We start from the raw sequence: 20,488 nt of genomic DNA on the forward strand, positions 1-20,488 counted from the left end.
TTTAAATAGTGTAAGGAAGGCAAAAAAGAAATTACTGTAAAAAAAACAAACTTGACAGCAAAACAAAAATAAAAACAAATAACCACTGTATCTTTATTAAACTTATGCTTAACCAGGAAGTAAAACTAGAAAGTAGGGATCTCTTCTGCGAGTCCTGGATCTTTTTCAGCACAGGCACCTTTTTACAACGACAAATGTACTTAACCCAAAAAAGCCATCACCACACGTAAGACAATTCAAGAGAACTAGGACAAGAATCACATACAATCATATTAATAACAATCAACAATATGATTTCATGCAGCTGCACATCACCTGCAGTATACACCATCACCCACAGGGTACAATTATACTCATACAGTATATTTACACTACTAAATGAATCAACAACATCTTTGTTCCTTCCAGGTGACCAAACAGGCACCAACTTCTTTATCTTCATTTTTACCGTTTTCAAGAAAAGATCAAAAGACAGAAATGTTTCAGATGACTACAGTGGTGTTGCTATGGGAGCTTCGATCCTACGAGAGAAAAGTGAAAAAGGTGAAATTAGAATTTAAGATGAGGTTACGCACACAGGTAGAGAAAAGCACCAAGACATTAGAAGAAAATAAAAAATGAAAGTAGTTAAGACTAAATGAATGGCACTTCATCCACACCTTCAGGTATATTTGTAATCTTTACAAATCAGTCTTTTGCTTAATTTGCAATTAATTAAAAACCCCTAAATGCAGTTCTGTGAAATTGCCCGCTTTTATAGTTTTCTCATAGTTTTGCATAAAACCTCTTCAAACCATTTCATACACTGAATCATTTCAGTGTATGAAATGTATCCATTTTCTGTGTCCTCGGTCAGGATTCTAAACATATTTCAGTTAAAATACAATAACTCTGGAGTCGTTGTAGGATCACAGTGGTGCACTGACTGATACTGCCAACCTAAAGGTGTGGCTGGGATATTAAAAGCCATGCAAGATAAAAGAAGAATAAAACAACACACCACTGGGTCAGAGTGTGTCACTAGCTGTGTGTGGATCTTACAGAAAGGCGGTCGTAGTTCTTCTGGTTGTTACTGCGTGGAGGCTGAATGTCGATGGAGTGGTAGCTGGGAGGCAACTCTGACCAGTCCTTCCCTTTTCCTCCTTTTCTTCTCATACTGTCCTCTTCATCTGAGCTCCAGGACCCGTTGCGGTGCAGGGGAGGTGAGTAGCTCCTCTGCCTACGAGGAGCTCTGCTTTGTAGCTCATCCATGAGGTCATCGCGACTTCGGGCACGGTGCCTGGACGAACTCCCTCTCTCATTCCTTGAACTCCTGTGAGATGCTCTTCCCCGCCTGTTGTCCCTATCCGAATCATCAATGTAATCACGCAGGATTCCCCGCCTGGGAGGAGACGCACTTCTGTATCTGTCTCTTGATCCACGACTGTTGCGGTGGAGACCACCTGCTGAGCGGTTTGTACTCCCACTGGACTGGCTGGATATCCTGAGAGCCCCCCTAGCTCCATCTCCACCACCAGGGCCCCTGCGTGAAGAAAAGCTGGGTACACGCTGGATAATAGGAGGCAGGGTGATCACTCTTCTGTCCATCCCTCTCGTCCCCATCTCATCCAGTGCTGACAACACACTCGGAGGCCCTGGTGTGTAGGAAACTTGTGGAGGAGCATGCTGAGCCTGTAATGGAGGCACATTCTGGACAGCATGAGGAGCCATCCCTGGTGCAATGACATCAAGCCCTCTCACTTGATTCTCGAAGTATTCCAACACCTGGTTGTTACCATGAATGCTGCCACGCACACTGCTGTTGCCATAGTGTAAAGGAGGAGGTGGCGGCTGCTGCTGTAGGCCCATGGGTGACAGCTGCATGGGAGCCATGGCAAAGTTGTGCTTGTTTGGGTAGTCTGAGTATGAATCTGAAACCAAACTGACAGCGATTAAGAAGATAAACAACAACTGTTGAACCTACATGAACTCAAGTTATTCTCTGGACATTTGAAGGGAGGAGTATTGTTTAGAGGAGTATTGCCAAATTTGTACACAAACAAGGAATTTGTCGCAGTGTCATGATGCAAAAAACAGTGGTACAGAAATAGAACATATGGTATTTGCAGTATATGTATATATATATATTACAAAAACACAGAAAAGGAATATATACTAACTACCTAGAGATACAGATATACAGAGTACAACTAGAAAATAAGAAATAAGTAAGCCTACGATTAAGTGCTTTAACTGAATCTGGTGTGCAATGTTGTTATAGGCTGACTAAATAAGGTTGTTATTGTAGCATATAGTCCAACAGCCTGGGGAAAGAAACTATTCTCATGCCGTGAGATGTCTGTTCTGCAAGGTGCATGAGTGCACAGGGAAGGCAGGGGTGGGCCCAATTACATTAAGAGATTTGATTGAGCAATCCAGTGTCAGTAATGAAAATGAACGAATGGGCTGCTGTCAGTGCTTGTAGGGCCGGTGCATATGTGTTGCATGTAAACGTTTTACAATGAAAGGCATTGTGACCACTGAAATGCTCACATGAAGTGTTGAACCAGTATTAAACACAGACTGTATAAAAAAGACAAAGCCAGTACAGAAGATTCTTAAACCAGTATTCTTTCTATTGGCCAGCAGGGGGCAACTCCTCTGACTGCAAAGAGAAATCAGACTGTATATAATTTTACCGAATAACTATTCTTGCTTTATTGCCTTAGTAAACATTTTTCTGTTTACGTGCTCAATCACTTGTTTCAACACTTCCTGAATACAACATGAAGTTTATTTTGTGATTTATCATCAGCTTTAAAGTAAAAGAGAAGATGAAGCAGAATATGTTTCAGGTCAGTGCTAAATTATCACGATGCATGTTGTACGAACATGCAGTGCCCTCCGTTTCTGACTAATATCAAAACCAGATTTAAAAAAATACAAACAGGTGTGAAAAAGCAAGAGTGCACAAACCAATGAGGGAGCTTTGAATCGTCTTTTATGTACAGTCTATGGTTTTAACGCTGTTAGAGTAACACAGATACAGACAGGGCAGCATAAGCAGATTCCAAAAATTGAGGCTTCTTGCAAAAAAAGAGTTCACATGGTGGAAACAAACCACATTACAACCAGAGGTAAAATAAATAAATAATAATAAGGGCATGACTGCAATACAAGCCTGCTTCAAAGGTTTCTATTGCAAGTCTGCTACCTTCACCAGCTGAAGTGAATAAAAGCTCTGATGCCCATATTCAGAATTCCACATTGTTTGGGGGTTTATTTTACGTCATTGCAAATAAAGGATTAAGGACAAGTCTTATTGTGCTTTCCCTCACTCACCTGAATACAGAATGGGAACGCCCTGGGAGGAAGCATTGGAGCTGATGGGAGCATAAATGGGCTGACCATTCATCCAGGGTAACATAGCTTTCCGAGCTTCTTTCAGCATCTTGTGCTCCATCACAGCTGAAGTCAAAGCACATGGAGCAAGCAGTTCAAAAAGACTGATATAGGTACTTAACCAGCAGATACTGATTTACAGCAGAGGGTAATAATAATACTGCTTGTTTTTAAAGTACACTGGACCATCTCAGTAAATATTCTGTCTTAAAACAAACTGAGGGGAATTTCAGCTTACATTTCTTTACTAATGTATTTCCTCTTTTGTAGCATGCCGTGAGAAGGGCACATAATTACAATGTGTTTGCAGAGTGCATATTTCACATATTTTCGAGAGCACACAGGGCTGCGCACACACACAGGATTATATGAAACACAATGACACATCTGGCAGCTGCGGCGACCTTCAAAAGAACAGTGCTGCATACCATTTACAATTCATGTCCTCGTCAAACATTTAGAAATTTTTCTCTATGGATTTTAAATTTGTTTGATCTATATCTACTCATAATAACTCTCTTTATCTTAGACTACAGGCTTACTTAAAAATAATTAATCAGTTTAAAATTGCAAAATGGTTTATGCAGTAATAATGAGATACGGCGTATGGGTTCTCTCCATGCACTGTGGTTTCCTCCGATGGTACAAATACATGTTTATTAAAAACTTGTGAAACATTAAACTTTTAACTAATGCCTGATTTAGACTTCTGCAGGGAGCCATTGCAGAGATCTACGTAAGTCGCCGACGTCATTGCCCACATTTATACTTTTAAGTGGCTATGTGTTATTTACCATGTAGTCATATCCCAGTGTTTCATATACAGTGTTGGGGAGTAACGGAATACATGTACCAGCGTTACGTATTTAAAATAAAAAATATGAGTAACTGTATTCCGTTACAGTTTCCGTTTAAATAGGTGGTAATCAGAATACAGTTACTTTGTGGAAATAAATAGAATACACGGCGGTCATTTCTTGTTTCATATGTTAGCCTATGCCCACTCTATGCCTTCTCCAATTTAGGTGATTAAAAACAGTTGGGTGCAGGTTTAGCTCAGTTGGATGAGCATGTAATTATATGTCGTATAGCTGAGAGAGGCCGGCCTGGGTTTGAGTGCAACCTGCGGACTTTTTTTTCTCAGTTTCCATTCAGGATTAATACATTTTCTCTGATTCTGATTGCTGGAAATCCAAACAAAACACACAATAACAGGCTCTAATGTAAGCGTCCTGTTAATGTTGGTGGCGTCAGTTACATGGACCCAGAGCCAGCATTTCTTACTTGGACACCACATCATAACAAGAATGGGATGGGTGAAACTTCAGTATCTTCGGTGTACTATTGTTGTGTGATTTTTATCACTATTAATGAAGGCTACTCGCCACCAAGCTAACACTGTTAGCTGGCGTTGGCTGAGGTTAGTCCATAGACTGCAGACTGTTAGGCCGTTTCTAAATACTCAAGTACGCAAGTCTGTACTCGCCTTTTCGCTAGTCTGGACTTCGGAAGTTCACACAGGAGTCCGGACTTCCCGAGAACGCAGCGCGATCGTTCTACAATTGGAACGGCAGTGTACTTGATGAGCTATGACGTAGATTTCCAGCTGAAGCCTATTCAGCTGCAGTATTTCTACTTTGCCACATAGTTACATGTTTGAATACTTTTCTGGCAACAGAAGTTTCTTTCTCATGATTTAGTGAAGTGAATCTTCCACATGTAGAGCTACAGCTAAAAATGTACAATCAAAAAAAGCATTTCTTCTACCTTTTTCTGGACAGCAGCATGTCCGAGGGCAACAAGGGCAGCGGACGTAGCAGCAACAATTCTGCGGGCAGCACTGACAGCAGCATATGCAAAAGAGCATGATGAGCAGGAGACCACCGATGATGATTAACAGGACCGTCAGCCAGTCTGGAGCAAGTGACAGTAAAACATAATTACTGACAACATTACTGATATAGCAGTATATTTTACATTTTACTACCTCAAATAACTCGACTTGAAGCGACTGAGGGGACTTACGGAAAACGATGAGCTTGACTTCACGATCCGAGTCCCCTGTTGTGTCACCGGGAGCATCAATGGTGCAAAAATACACACCGTTATCCCACCACATCACCTCAGTGATGACCAGATCAGCAGCTGTTGTCAGAAAACATCACATTAGTCTGAAATGTGAAAGAAATTGAAATACATTTAGACTGTACTGCAGCATTATAGTTATGATGTAATCAAACATACTGTTTCGAATTGTAATTCTGCGGTTCCTGTATTCCGCACCCAGGATGGGCTCATTGATGCCCCGTTTCTGGATGACAGTACGAACGGTGCGCTGGCGGTCCGGGCAGTCATTGGAGGGGTCCTGACCGAGCTGCAGAGCTGCCTGATAGGCTTTAGGAAAAAAAGGAAATTATTTAAATAGGAATATAAGTACATATGCTGCTTAAACCACTGAAAAACAGTCTGATAGGAATTAAAAATATGAAGGAAAATTAAACAGTACACACAAAGATTAAAAACACAGCTGATGCCTCAAACCTGTGTAAAATAAAAAAAAATACAATTTTTATTTAAATTTTTATGAAAATATGCATAATGCAGAGCCTTGCAGGCTGAAATTAGACATGTCTGTAATTCTGTATGTGTTGGTGTGAAAAGGAATGCAAGGATCGGGTGTGTCTATATGCACACCACACTGAAACAGGGCAAACACAATGGAACCACTGCACGCTTGTCATGATCTCTGGTATGGACCCTGGGATTTTCAGCGGTGTCGAGTTGTGGGTTTTTTGTTTTTGTATTCTTTGATATTCATAATGGTTTCCCCTCTATTTGTATTTGTATTTTCTTGGTCTCTTTATGTTTTCTTGTTTTGTGCTTCTTAAGCACATGCTGGAGGTTAACTCCTGTTTTACTTGAAGATTAGTTTTGTTCCCTGTCTGTCCTCCCCTGATACCCTGGTTGCTTTCACCTTTTGTTGATTAGTTTTCACATCTCACTTCTCATCTGTGTCCCATCCCCCATCAGTCCTCTGTGTATAAATAATCCTGATTACACTTTTTCTTTTATTGTGCTGTCACTGTATCCCTGGGGTTGTTCCCTGGAAACTTTGGATGTCATTTGTTATCTCGCTGTGGATTTTGTACTTTGAATTTAACCATGAACCTAAAAAGGTTGTTTTTTGTTTTCTTAGGTTTTGCATTTGGGTCCTTTACTAACAACCGTAGTAATACTTAGCCCAAAGTTAAAACTCAGATATGCAATGTTTGGATCCACTGTGCATCTTTCTGTTTGTCAAAATATTTTTGAAAATTACTGTTGACTTATTTGAAATGTTGTCCAGCTGAATTAAATTTTAATTAGTAACTTTTTGAATAACTTGTGTCGTGTTCAGGGTGCTCCCCACCTCTCACCCGGGGCTCAAGGCTCTCACAACCAGGGCCCTATACTACAAAGCAAGATCAACATACCTAAGTTATCTTTCTGTTATCTGGAGTCACTTAAACTAACACTGGCAATCTGGATAAGCATTCAGTGAATCTGGTTATCAGCTCGCTAAGTAAACCCATCGTTTCCCCTGCTTGCTGACGTGAAAGTGGCAGCATCTGACTAACCCCACTGATGGGTACCGGGAGCAGAGCGGCTAATTTTGAATGGAAGATGAAAACAATAATATTAGAAACATATTATTTATCAAAATTATTACATTTTTATATTTTCTAATTAGTTTTTATTTTTATTTCATTTTGATTACTCACTCGCTTTTAATTCATTTCAGTGTCCGTTAACTTGCAGAGCGGGCTTGTCTCAGATTAGTTTTTAATTATTGAAAATGTTATATATATATATATATATATATATATATATATATATATATATATATATATATATATATATATATATATATATATATATATGAAAATAAGGAAAACATACTGTTTGATAACATTTTGAAATATTGACTTACCTTTTTGTGCACAGATAGCTACAACTGATTTACTTTGCTGTTAAGACTGGTTTGTATCAGGATCTAAGTCAATATTGAATACATTTTTGGTAATTTATAAAAGACTTGCATATTTGAATCCTTTGGTCTACAATAATAGAAACACAGGATTCTGAGACCAGAAAAGGGAGCTCATATCCTGAATCCTGTGCGGCAAAGATTTGAGCAACAAAAGGAAAGAAAAAGGGGTCAAAGTTTCAGTTAAATATTAAACAAGGTGATCCACAGGAGTCATTCATCCAGTCGGGCTGAAGACTAGAACTGTAAAAGCAGAAATTACTGCCTCGCTGGTATACGCCTTCACCAGCAAGTCACGTTGCAGTTTTTGTCAACACAAAATTATAAAAGTATTTTAACTGAAGATTGAAGGTGATTCTAATAAAACAAACGCTGTGGCCATTACAAAGCTGGAAAGTGCTTCAGGCGTGGATGCTGACAAAATGAAACTACAAACTATGAACACACCAACAAAGCACAGAAAGAGTCTAATCTGTTAATATCTGCTCATTTTAAAGTACGTGTATCAACAACGTACCATCCTCTTCTTCCACCTGTAGCCTCACCTGTGGAGTAGTAATCCAGTACGGGGTCTTTACAGAAGGATTTGAACTTCCAGGAGACCAGGACGTCCTGCTGGTTCGCTGAGGTTGAGTAGTCACAGCGCAGAATCACAGAGGCAAACAGCATCGTCCTCCTCTCCGTCTCTGGAACATTCACTGTAACGGACAGCAGCTCTGACACAGGAAGGGAGAATGGTGAGATTGGACTTTAAAAACTTAAACAGCAACAACTGATTTGACACACACACAATTGGAATTGATATTCCATCAGCCAAAAAAAAGACCTCGTGCGATGGCTGCTGAGTGATGGATTGAAAAGAATCTGACCAAACTGGTTAACAGTTTACGCTTGAAATGCTTAACTGTGCGCAGATTGTACTCTATTATTACAAGTAATAACAGCCTTCAGTCACGATCTATAATGGCAAGTTTTGGAAAACAAGCTGATGACAAAAAACATCTGCTGATGGACAAATGTATCAGTTAAAGTTAAAGGTAAAAACTTTCTCCTCAGTTATCCTTGAACGATGCCAGCTTTACTCAGTAGATTTATATCTCAAAATACAAGTCCCCAATCAGTTATTTTCCACAGTTTATTATCTTTGTTCCGTCCATCCATCCATCCATCCATCTTCATCCGCTTTGTCCGGGGCCGGGTCGCGGGAGCAGCAGCCTAAGCAAAGAGGCCCAGACCTCCCTCTCCCCAGCCACCTCCTCCAGCTTATCCGGGGGAATACCAAGGCGTTCCCAGGCCAGCCGAGAGATATAATCTCTCCAGCGTGTCCTGGGTCTGCCCCGGGGCCTCCTCCCGGTGGGACATGCCTGGAACACCTCACCCAGGAGGCTCCCAGGGGGCATCCTTGTCAGATGCCCGAACCACCTCAGCTGGCACCTTTCGATGTGGAGCAGCAGCTGCTCTACTCTGAGCCCCTCCCGGATGGCCGAACTTCTCACCCTATCTCTAAGGGAGAGGCCAGCCACCCTTCGGAGGAAGCTCATTTCTGCCGCTTGTATCCGCGATCTCGTTCTTTCGGTCACTACCCACAGCTCGTGGCCATAGGTGAGGGTAGGGACGTAGCTCGACCGGTAAATGGAGAGCTTCGCTTTTACACTCAGCTCCCTCTTCACCACGACGGACCGGTGCAGCGTCCGCATTACTGCAGCTGCAGCCCCAATCCGTCTGTCGATCTCCGGCTCCCTTCTCCCATCACTCGCGAACAAGACCCCGAGATACTTGAACTCCTCCACTTGGGGCAGGAACTCATCCCCGACCCGGAGTGGGCACTCCACCCTTTTCCGGCTGAGAACCATGGCCTCAGATTTGGAGGTGCTGATCCTCATTCCCGCTGCTTCACACTCGGCTGCGAACCGTTCCAGTGCGAGCTGGAGGCCCTCACCCGATGAAGCCAACAGAACCACATCATCTGCAAAAATCAGAGATGAGATTCTGAGGCCACCAAAGCGAAAGCCCTCCGCCACTTGGCTGCGCCTAGAAATCCTGTCCATAAAAATTATGAACAGAACCGGAGACAAAGGGCAGCCCTGGCGGAGCCCATCACCCACCAGGAACGAGTCCGACTTATTGCCGGCAATGCGAACCAAGCTCTTGCAACGGTTGTATAGGGATCGAATGGCCCGTAGCAATGGGCCAGACACCCCATATTCCCGCAACACCTCCCACAGGACACCCCGAGGGACACGGTCGAATGACTTCTCCAAGTCCACAAAACACATGTAGACTGGTTGGGCAAACTCCCATGCACCCTCAAGTATCCTCGAGAGGATAAAGAGCTGGTCCAGTGTTCCGCGACCAGGACGAAAACCGCATTGTTCCTCCTGTATCCGAGGTTCAACTAACGGACGAACTCTCCTTTCCAGCACCCTGGCATAGACTTTCCCAGGGAGGCTGAGGAGTGTGATCCCCCTGTAGTTGGAACACACCCTCCGGTCCCCTTTCTTAAAGATGGGGACCACCACCCCGGTCTGCCAGTCCACAGGTACTGCCCCTGATCTCCACGCAACATTGCAGAGGCGTGTCAACCAGGACAGCCCTACAACGTCCAGAGCCTTCAGGAACTCGGGGCGGACCTCATCAACACCAGGGGCTCTGCCACCAAGGAGTTGTTTAACTGCCTCAGTGACCTCGCCCCCGGAAATTGGCGGGTCATTCCCCTCATCCCCAGACTCTGCTTCCTCCTCGGAAGACGTGTCAGTGGGATTAAGGAGGTCCTCGAAGTATTCCTTCCACCGCCTGACAATTTTCTCAGTCGACGTCAGCAGCGCTCTGCCAGCACTATACACAGTGCAGGTAGAGCACTGCTTTCCCCTCCTGAGACGTCTGACGGTTTGCCAGAATCTCTTCGAGGCAGTCCGAAAGTCTTTTTCCATGGCCTCTCCGAACTCACCCGAGTTTTTGCTTCAGCCACTGCCCGAGCCGCATTCCGCTTGGCCTGTCGATACCTGTCGGCTGCCTCCGGAGTCCCACAGGCTAACCAAGCCCGATAGGACTCCTTCTTCAGCCTGGTGGCTCCCTTCACCTCTGGTGTCCACCATTTGGTTCGGGGATTACCACCACGGCAGGCACCAACCACCTTGCGGCCGCAGCTCAATGCAGCAGCTTCGGCAATGGAGACGCTGAACATGGTCCATTCGGACTCAATGTCCCCAGTCTCCCTCGGAATGCTGTTGAAGCTCTGCCGGAGGTGTGCGTTGAAGATCTCGCGGACTGGGGCCTCTGCTAGACGTTCCCAGCACACCCTCACTACGCGTTTAGGTGCACCAGGTCTGTCCAGCGTCCTCCCCCGCCACCTGATCCAACTCACCACCAGGTGGTGATCAGTTGACAGCTCAGCCCCTCTCTTTACCCGAGTGTCCAGAACATATGGTCGCAGATCTGCTGAACAGGGTGTTCGTTATGGCCAAACCGCCATGGCACCGCTCGGGTTCAGATCAGGGAGGCCGTTCCTCCCAATCACGCCCCTCCAGGTCTCGCTGTCGTTACCCACGTGAGCATTGAAGTCTCCCAGCAGGACAACAGAGTCTCCAGGTGGAGCACCCTCCAGCACCCCCCCCAGGGACTCTAAGAAGGCTGGGTACTCTGAACTGCCACTCGGCGCATAAGCGCAGATGACAGTCAGGACCCGTTCCCCGACCCTAAGGCGCAGGGAACAAACCCTCTCGTCCACCGGGAAAAACCCCAACGTACCGGCAGCAAGGGGATATTAGGATACCCACCCCAGCCCGCCGCCTCTCACCAGGGGCAACTCCAGACTGAGACAGAGTCCAGCCCCTCTCCAGGAGACTGGTTCCAGAGCCCAAGCCATGTGTAGAGGTGAGCCCGACTATATCTAGCCGGTACCTCTCAACCTCACGCACTAACTCAGGCTCCTTCCCCACCAGAGAGGTGTCACCTCTCTGGTGGGGAAGATAACATTATCTTTGTTATAAACTAAAATTTGTTGATGCACTAAATGTTAGGAACTATGTGAAAAATGTCTTTAAACCATTTCTGCAGTTAATATTGCGAGTCTTCTTTTTAGAGATTGTTCAATCCAAAACTTAATATCTTCTCATCACAGAGCCATTTTTAAACTGAAGAAGACACTTTCTAATAATAATAATATGAATATGAATTTATCTCCTCACTATAATAATAATAATAATAATAATAATAATAATAATAATAATAATAATAATAATAATGGATTGCATTTATATAGCGCTTTTTGAGAACCTCAAAGCGCTGTACAATTCCACTATTCATTCACTCTCACATTCACACACTGGTGGAGGCTACAGTTGTAGCCACAGCTGCCCTGGGGCAGACTGACAGAAGCCAGGCTGCCATATCGCGCCATCGGCCCCTCTGGCCAACACACTATGCAAATAATGAATACTGAATACATGATACTGAATTACAGGTTGTAGATTTTCTGGTTCCCACATGTCAGGCTAACGTGTAAATGAGCAAAACCCAGTAGGAAGATACTTAGGAGCAGAGACTATGTTCATATTTCTACTTATAGTTGAAGTTGCTTCTTTTATTAAGTTTGAGCTGAAAAGTGTTTGTGATCATTGAGCTCTTAAAAGTATTTGGTACTTTTTTCCTTTAAATCATAGCTGCGTTAACAATCTATGGCACAAAATACTACAGTTCCAATAAACAAGGCATCTTCAAATTACTTGTTTTCATTGACCAACAGTTTAAAAACAGTTTCACTAGCGGTGGAGTGTTCTCCACATGTTCTGTTCTCCACAGAATATTTGCAATTATTTCCTGCTCCCCTTTGTGTCATTAAAAAAAAATCAAACAAAACATGTTTAGATTAACTGTCATTTTGGACAGTTACAGGAAGTCATGATGGGTATATTAACCAGTCTGTGATACAAGTGGAAAGCATGTTAAAAAGATGATACGTGATAATTAAGTCAGCTGCAGTGTTACTTATCTGACAAAGATTATTTTTTACTGTGTGCTGACATAATGTGATACATTCAGTGTAAAGATTGCACAGTATTACACTGAGCCACACCTGTGATCATGGGAACCTGTTTCATGAACGATATCAAGCTATTTTATACAATTACAATACAATACAATTTTATTTATATAGCACATTTAAAAACCCGAAGGCACACCAAAGTGCTTCACAGTAATATGGAGAGTCAACATAAGTCAAAAACAGGGTACAAATCGGGCACAAGCACAGACAGGATAGAGGCACTAACAGACCAGGAGAGTTAGATAAATACAAAATATGCTACGAAGACAAAAACAGCAGTAAAATTAATAAAAATAATACATTTAATAAAATCTAATAAAAGATTTAAAAGTTTAAAAATTAAAAGATTTAAAAGGGTATTAACTGGTCGGGAAAGCCAAGTCAAATAGATATGCTTTTAATCTTGATTTAAAGGACTGGATAGAGTCTAAGGCTCGAATAGAAGCAGGGAGGCTATTCCAAAGGTTGGGTGCAGCTGAAGCAAAGGCACGATCGCCTCTGGTGTTCAGTCTAAACTTAGGTTGGGCCAGGAGTAATTGACCTGATGATCTTAATGCACGACAAGGAGTGTACAAATTGAGGAGGTCAGTGAGGTAGCTGGGCGCAATGTTATTCAGGATTTTAAAAGTGAGTAGCAAGATTTTAAACTCAATGCGATATTTGATTGGTAACCAGTGTAGATCAACAAGAGCCGGAGTAATAGGGTCAAATTTTCTAGTGCCAGTAAGAAGGCGAGCCGCAGCATTCTGAACGAGTTGCAGCCTTCGAAGAGAGAAGGCTTGGAGACCACAGTAGAGAGAATTACAATAATCTAACCTGGAGGTCACAAAAGCATGGATAAGTTTTTCCAGGTCCCTGTGTGGTATATAATTTCAGCCATAAGCACTCTTGCCAAACAGGTAATTTTTAAATTCTATTGATAAAATCCCTTCATAGATCCTGTTGAACACAGTCTATTAGCCCATATGAACATCTTGGCACTACAGAAAAAGGCGAACCAGTGGTTTAAGGTTAGAATAATCGGATTTTAAAAGTTTAAAATGGTCTGTATCTGTTATTTTGACTCATTAATCCAAATAAGTCCTCAATTATAGATGACCGCTGTTAGTAAATTATTATTATTATTAATAAACTGTTAGCTGAAAGTTCCTTTCCTTTAAAAATCAATAAAAACTCAAAAGAGAGGGGTTAACATAAACGTCGCTTTGGCCCTCTTTTGTTTACAGCAACTTAAACAAACCCCCCACGGAAAAGTAGTGGAGCGGTCACGTGACCACAGGTCGGCCTTGTCCTGTTTACACCTGCCAATAATTAACTTTTAAAAATTACTGCTAGTTTCGACTTTTTTGCTTTAGTCGACACACATCTCCATTTAGAGCGACATGTATGAGGAAGAAAGTGCGTTTGCTGGAGAAACCTTTAAAGCCTCACCTGTTGGCAGGCGAACCAGCAGAAGCGCCATCAGGATCATATTTCGCATCTTGCTGCTCTGTATCCTCCCGCGGAAGCTCGACTTCTTTTACTGACTGAAAATCCACAAAAATCCGGAATGTTTGTAGGAAACCGCCTCGCACATACTAACGAGACTTCAGTTAAGCTACAACGTCAGCCCGCTCGGCTGTGCGGCTCGTTTGCGATGAGAGGCGAGTACCGTAGTTACAACGTAACAACCGACAACCTTCCAGTAAAGAGGCGAATCATCCCCCCTCCCCGCTGGCCCGTTCCTCCACACTGCTCCAGGTGACATCAGTGGCCCCGCCCCCTTTGGCAGGTGCCGCAACAAGGAAAGAGAAAGAAAGAAATAGGACGATACCGAGATAAGCTTAATATACGTTCTATGACACTGGATACTATAGCTCAGGTGAAAAATAGTCCCTCAATCAGAAGTAGGGGAGACCGGGGATAGTTGTAACGTGGGTCAGTTGTAACACTTCCAATTTCTCCAATCAGGGCTAAGTTTCAAATGATGTGACTCATCCTGTGCATGCCCAATTCAGTTCTGCTATCACATGTGAAAAATCAGCACATTTTGTCAAACACAGACAATTTAACATGAAAAAAAGTAATTTGTATGCCAAAAAGTAAGTTTTTCTACTTTATTTCAATTTCTAATAGCATTATCTGCTTTGCAGTTAAACTCATCAAACTTAAATTATGTTATTTGTATGTCTATGGGGATATATTCTGTGTAGGTCTTTAGTGCTAATGTTTTAGTCGTTGGCTGTAATGTTAGCTAGTTCTCCTATGACTATAGGAGTCTGGGTCAGTTGTAACAGCAACAGTCTGGGTTAGTTGTAACAATAATGCAGATGTTACAACTTACCACACTATTACTTTAACTTATATTAAACAAGTTGGGGCAACGACATCAGCAGAGAGAGGTTCACTGGTCGCTTTTGTATATGCGGGTAATGCCATTGGCAACACAATTCCTCCACTGTTTGCGTTCCCACACCACACATACATTATGCAGACCACTGTGTCAGAGATGGACCAGTAGGAAATACTGGTAGTGGAAATAAATCAGGATGGGTGCAAGAAACAGATTTCCTCATCTTTCTGAAGCACTTTGCAAACCACACCAAGGTATGATAAAAAGTAATGGAATTGCGATGCTGGTGAACAACTACATTTTTTCAGCTTCATTGTTATGTTCAAAATTGGTGCAAGAGTTGTAGGTTATAATGCCCACTGAGCCAATGAGGCCAAACTCAAGGAAGACCAACCAAAATGAATGAAATATTCAGTTGCAGAAATTTCCATTGTGGTATCGCAAGAAATAAGTGGTTATATAAATATATGAGTATACATAATAGTTATTATTCATAGATACCTACATCCTAAGTTCCTGTTATTCTTCTGAAAGAAACAGAATGAGTGTGTTACAATGGTAATGCCAATGGTAATGCCAGGAGAGGCAGTATTAGTTCTGTGTTACATTAATGTGTAAGGAAGTGGAAGAAGTGTGTGTCCTGTAGGAGGCAGTAGAAAATGGATGCTCATGTTCTGTACATGCCCTGAAAGAAAGGTTCAGTAAACCAGTGCAACGATACTCCGGTGTAAGGCTCAATTATTGTATTTTTATTTTTTGAAGATGCAACATCCATAATTTGCCTTTTTGGGGGGGTTGGAATATGTTCAAAAGCTAGATTTCTGCATTCTGTCACACACACACATAGCTACATAAATGGCTCTAAGTGCATTCATGTGTTGAATAAACAAAGATTACATGTTAATGTTTTGTTAGTACCCTTATTTCATTGTGTTACATTTTACCCCAGGATATGTTACAACTAACCCAGACTGGGTTAATTGTAACATTTCACTCTTTGTGTTTGAGGCCATACCAGGCAATGGGTAATTGTGCTGCAGAGAAAATAGCTGCACTATTTAATAGCAGAGACATGTAAATACTTTGCATTACATTTTGAATCCACTACCTTAAAAGAGCTTCAATTTACAGACAGAAATGTCAAAAATGTTACAACTATCCCCGGTCTCCCCTACTTGACTCCCTGGTATAACTCTCAAACACATAGCTTAAAGCAGATAACTCATAGACAACTGGAGAGGAAGAGCTGGAGAGGAAATGGGCAAATTTAGAGCAAATATAGAAGATCATCCTTTAGCCTAGAGAATCAGTTTGCTGCTTTATAAGAAAGAACTCCGTAAAGCTAGAAAAATCTTACTATTCATCATTAATTGAAGAAAATAAGAACAACCCTAGGTTTCTCTTCAGCACTGTAGCCAGGCTGACAAAAAGTCAGAGCACTGTTGAGCCAACTCTTTAATGTTAACTAGTAATGACTTCATTAACTTCTTCACAAATAAAATTTTAACCATTAGAGAAAAAATTACCCATAATCATCTCACAGATGTAATATTATCTGCAGCTACTGTCAGCACCACTGACATTCATTTAGAGTCTTTTTCTCCAAATGATCTTTCTGAGTTAATTTCAGTAATTACTTCCTCCAAACTATCAACATGTCTTTTAGACACCATTCCTACAAGACTGCTCAAAGAAGTCCTGCCATTAATTAATGCTTCAAGCTATCTCTAATAATCAGCTACATACCAAGGGCTTTCAAGCTGGCTGTAGTTAAACCGTTGCTTAAAAGGCCATGTCTTGACCCAGTGGTCAATCTTCATTTGTTTCATATCAAAAATTCTTGAAAGAGTAGCTGTCAAAGATCTCATAGATCATCTGCAGAGGAATGGCTTATTTGAAGAGTTTCAGTCAAGTTTCAGAGCCCATCACAGCACAGAAACAGCTTTAGTGAAGGTTACAAATGATCTTCTTATGGCCTCTGACAGTGGACTCATCTCTGTCCTGCTAGACCTCAGTGCAGCTTTCAATACTGTTGACCATAATATACTATTAGAACGATTAGAGCACGCTGTAAGTATTACAGGTACTGCTCTGCAGTTGTTTGTATCATATCTATCTAACAGACTCCTCTTCACACACTGAGGTTAATTATGGAGTTCCACAGGGTTCAGTGCTAGGACCAGTTCTACTTACATTATACATGCTTCCCTTAGGCAGTATCGTCAGAAGGCATAGCATACTGTACATTTTCACTGCTAGGAATGTCTTAAAGACATAAAGACCTGGATGGCCGCTAACTTTTTGCTCCTTAATTCAGATAAAGCTAAGGTTATTGTACTCGGCCCTGAAAATCTTAGAAACATGGTATCTAACCTGATTCTTACTTTGGATGGCATTACCTTGGCATCCAGTAACACTGTGAGTGACCTTGGAGTCATTTTTGACCAGGACATTCAATGCACATATTAAACAAATATGTAGGACTGCTTTTTTCCATTTGCGCAACATCTCTAAAATGAGAAATATCCTGTCTGAGAGTGATGCTGAAAAACTAGTTCATGCATTTATTACTTCTAGGCTGCACTACTGTAATTCATTATTATCACAATGTCCTAAAATCTCTCAAAAAAGCCTTCAGTTTATCCAAAATGCTGCAGCAAGAGTACTGACAGGGACTAGAAAGAGAGAGCATATTTCTCCTATATTGGCTTCCCTTCATTGGCTTCCTGTTAAATCCAGAATTGAATTCAAAATCCTGCTCCTCACACACAGGCCCCATCCTATCTTAATGACCTTATAGTACCATATGACCCCATTAGAGCACTTCACTCTTGCACTGCAGGCTTACTTGTTGTTCCTGGAGTATTTAAAAGTAGAATGGGAGGGACAGCCTTCAGTTTTCAGGCCCCTCTTCTGTGGAACCGGCTTCCAGTTTGCAATCTCTGCATCGAATCATACTTATTAATCTCTGCCTCTCTTCCACAGCATGTCCTTTATCCCGCCTTCCTTCTCTAACCCCAACCGGTCGCAGCAGATGGCCCCACCCCTCCCTGAGCCTGGTTCTGCCAGAGGTTTCTTCCTGTTAAAAGGGAGTTTTTCCTTCCCACTGTTGCCAAAATGCTTGCTCATGGGAAGTCATATGATTTTTGGGTGTTTCTCTGTACGTATTATTGTAGGGTACCTACCTTACAATATAAAGCACCTTGAGGCGGCTGTTGTTGTGATTTGGTGTTGTATAAATAAAACTGAATTGAATTGAATTGAATTATACTCACCTCAGCTGGTCATCCTAATCATTAGGATGCTACTTCATATAATATAATATATAAAGCATCATAAAAAGAAGTTTACATATGCAGTAATGATCACTGATTCATTATTGACTGAGCTGTGGATTATCCTCTGATATTACTAATAATTGGAGTGGGGGATAATTGAGAATATATGATGGTGATAATATCTAAATCACCCAGCACCTAAGAAATGAATTTAAGAGAGAGGAAAAGGAGAAAAGAAAAAAAAATACTAGGATATGTGACTTGCTATAACTATTGGCCCAGTTTACATATTATGGTGGTTATATACTTCCTGTCCACTTTTTTAGTTATACCTGTTGCAAATATCTAATCAGCCGCTCAGCGCATTTAGGTATGTAGGTCAAGACAACCTGCCGAAGTTCAAACTAAGTATCAGAATGCGGGACGTATTTCAGAAACTGTTGATCTACTGGGATTTTCCTGCACAATCTCTAAGGTTTATCAGAGATATAAAATATTGGTGAACAGCAGTTCTCGATGAGAAAATACCCTGTTGATGTCAGAGGTCAGAGGAGAATGGCCAGATTGCTTCATGGTATCCTTATACAATACAATACTTTATTGTATTACATTATACTATAGTTTACACCCTAGATGGAGGCATTCTTTATGTTAAAGTTAAGATCCATGATGGGAGTTTTAAGTCTGTTTTCCCTCACTGTATAAAAGGAAGCTTGGATACTGTGTAAAGTGAGTGAGGGAGAAGCAGGTCAGTTCCATTCCATTTATCATTTATGGCATGCAGCCAGAGTGTAAAGTTCACAGATGAGCCATGTTGTAGAAGCATTTGAGCTCTTTGAATGATGTTTACTTTTCCTTTTGAGGATGTACACCACTGCAGACTTCATGGTAAAAACAGAAGACAAGCGTGCCTGAGGTGGACTCAAGTGCTGAGCTCAGCTCATTCAAGTGTGCTTGAAATTCAGTGAAAAACAAAGCTTCATGAATAAAGAGCTTTAAAAATGTTCCTGGCTTCACTCTGAAGCTCACTACATGCTAATTTTTCAATTCCTTCTTTATCAGTACCTGCTGAGGACATGAAGTACCTTTGTCTTTGTGAGTCTCCAGTGTATACAAAACATTTACACTGTTATTTGCGGCCCGTGTTATATTACATTACCAAATGTTATCCAGTTATGGTTTTGTCTGCACTTTTTTTTCTTTCATTTTGTTCTAACGTAAAGAAATACTCACAGTGAGAATGACAAAAAAATAGAGACAAAACACATCCACAAACAAGCAAAATCATTCTACACAACACAAAATAACTTTACACAAAGGAAAAGGAGCAGAAAGACACACAAACCCTGAAACTGTTTATATTAGTCCAACACATGCCTCATATGAGCACCACTGTGTGTATTTTTATACTGAATGTTGTCAGTGTTTACTCAGCTCTGTATATTTAATAAGCTCTGATAAGAAAAACACAGGCTTCATCCAAGGTACACATGCATTATCAGACTCAATGAGCACTCAAAGATCAAATTCTGTGGTGACAATAGAAATTTACATTATAATAAGTGACACTGCTTACATGATGATATAAAGTGCATTTACTCAAATACAATACTTAATATAAGAGGGTATTTCTACGTTGTGCTACTTTGTACTTTTTATCTTCTTATAATGATGATCCAGTGATACAATGTATTATTATTATAATACAAATAATGACTTTATCTGTCTGTCTGTCTGGAGGTGAAGTGTGATTCTCAAGTGAAAGTGAAAAAATTCTTTCAGCACTATGGAAAACAGCTCATTCAAAACAAATCAGTTTCCAGGCTCTCGTGTAGCACCACTTTACATGTATTAAATCTGAATTTATTAAACACTGGCTGCACATGCCAGACACATGCCTGATTAAATGCTTTAGATTCATTGACTGCAGGTTTAAAACCACATAAATATGCCTGAAAGAGCAATAAAATGCAAATATCAATTAAAATCAGAAAACTGTGACGTGAGTGAAAATATATGTGTAAGAAAACATATCAACTTAATTTTTATATGCGAAGGTTAACAATGAATGAATAATTTAGGGATCAGATATACACATGCTGAGTGATGATACATTAGTGTTGAATGCAATTTTCTGTCAGGCTGGAGTACTTTCTGTTTTGTTGGTGAATTGGCATAATCTCATCTACTTTTTAGAGTAACTAGTACTGTAAAAAAGTCTGGAGCCACCCTCCTTTAAGGAGCATTCTAGTAATTTTTAAGAATAAAAAAGTGACTGGAATCAAGAATAAGCCAATTTTGTCTAAACATAACAGAAAACTAAGCAAAACACATAATTTCTTTCCATTTCTTTAGTTAAATCTATGAAAAATGTCAAACAGACAAATAATTACCAGACCTGAAAAGTATATAAAAGAGATAAACAG

General features: G+C 41.2%; 1 protein-coding gene across 1 annotated transcript; it reads right to left on the reverse strand.

The window, feature by feature from the left end:
• ildr1b (immunoglobulin-like domain containing receptor 1b) lies at window positions 1-14,121 on the reverse strand. The gene is made up of 8 exons (XM_085374206.1): window positions 13,884-14,121; window positions 7,954-8,124; window positions 5,626-5,775; window positions 5,407-5,526; window positions 5,149-5,295; window positions 3,322-3,447; window positions 1,042-1,910; window positions 1-521 (listed from the first exon to the last, which is right to left on the reverse strand). Exons 1-8 carry the CDS (start codon window positions 13,930-13,932, stop codon window positions 483-485), a joined length of 1,671 nt encoding a protein of 556 aa, XP_085230332.1. The 5' UTR covers window positions 13,933-14,121; the 3' UTR covers window positions 1-482.
• Between the last annotated feature and the right edge of the window lie 6,367 nt (window positions 14,122-20,488).

This window comes from Diplotaxodon limnothrissa, linkage group LG16 (genome assembly GCF_057381915.1).
Source record: "Diplotaxodon limnothrissa isolate DT_005_m linkage group LG16, D_limnothrissa_male_GT1.1, whole genome shotgun sequence".
Classification (NCBI taxonomy): domain Eukaryota; kingdom Metazoa; phylum Chordata; class Actinopteri; order Cichliformes; family Cichlidae; genus Diplotaxodon; species Diplotaxodon limnothrissa.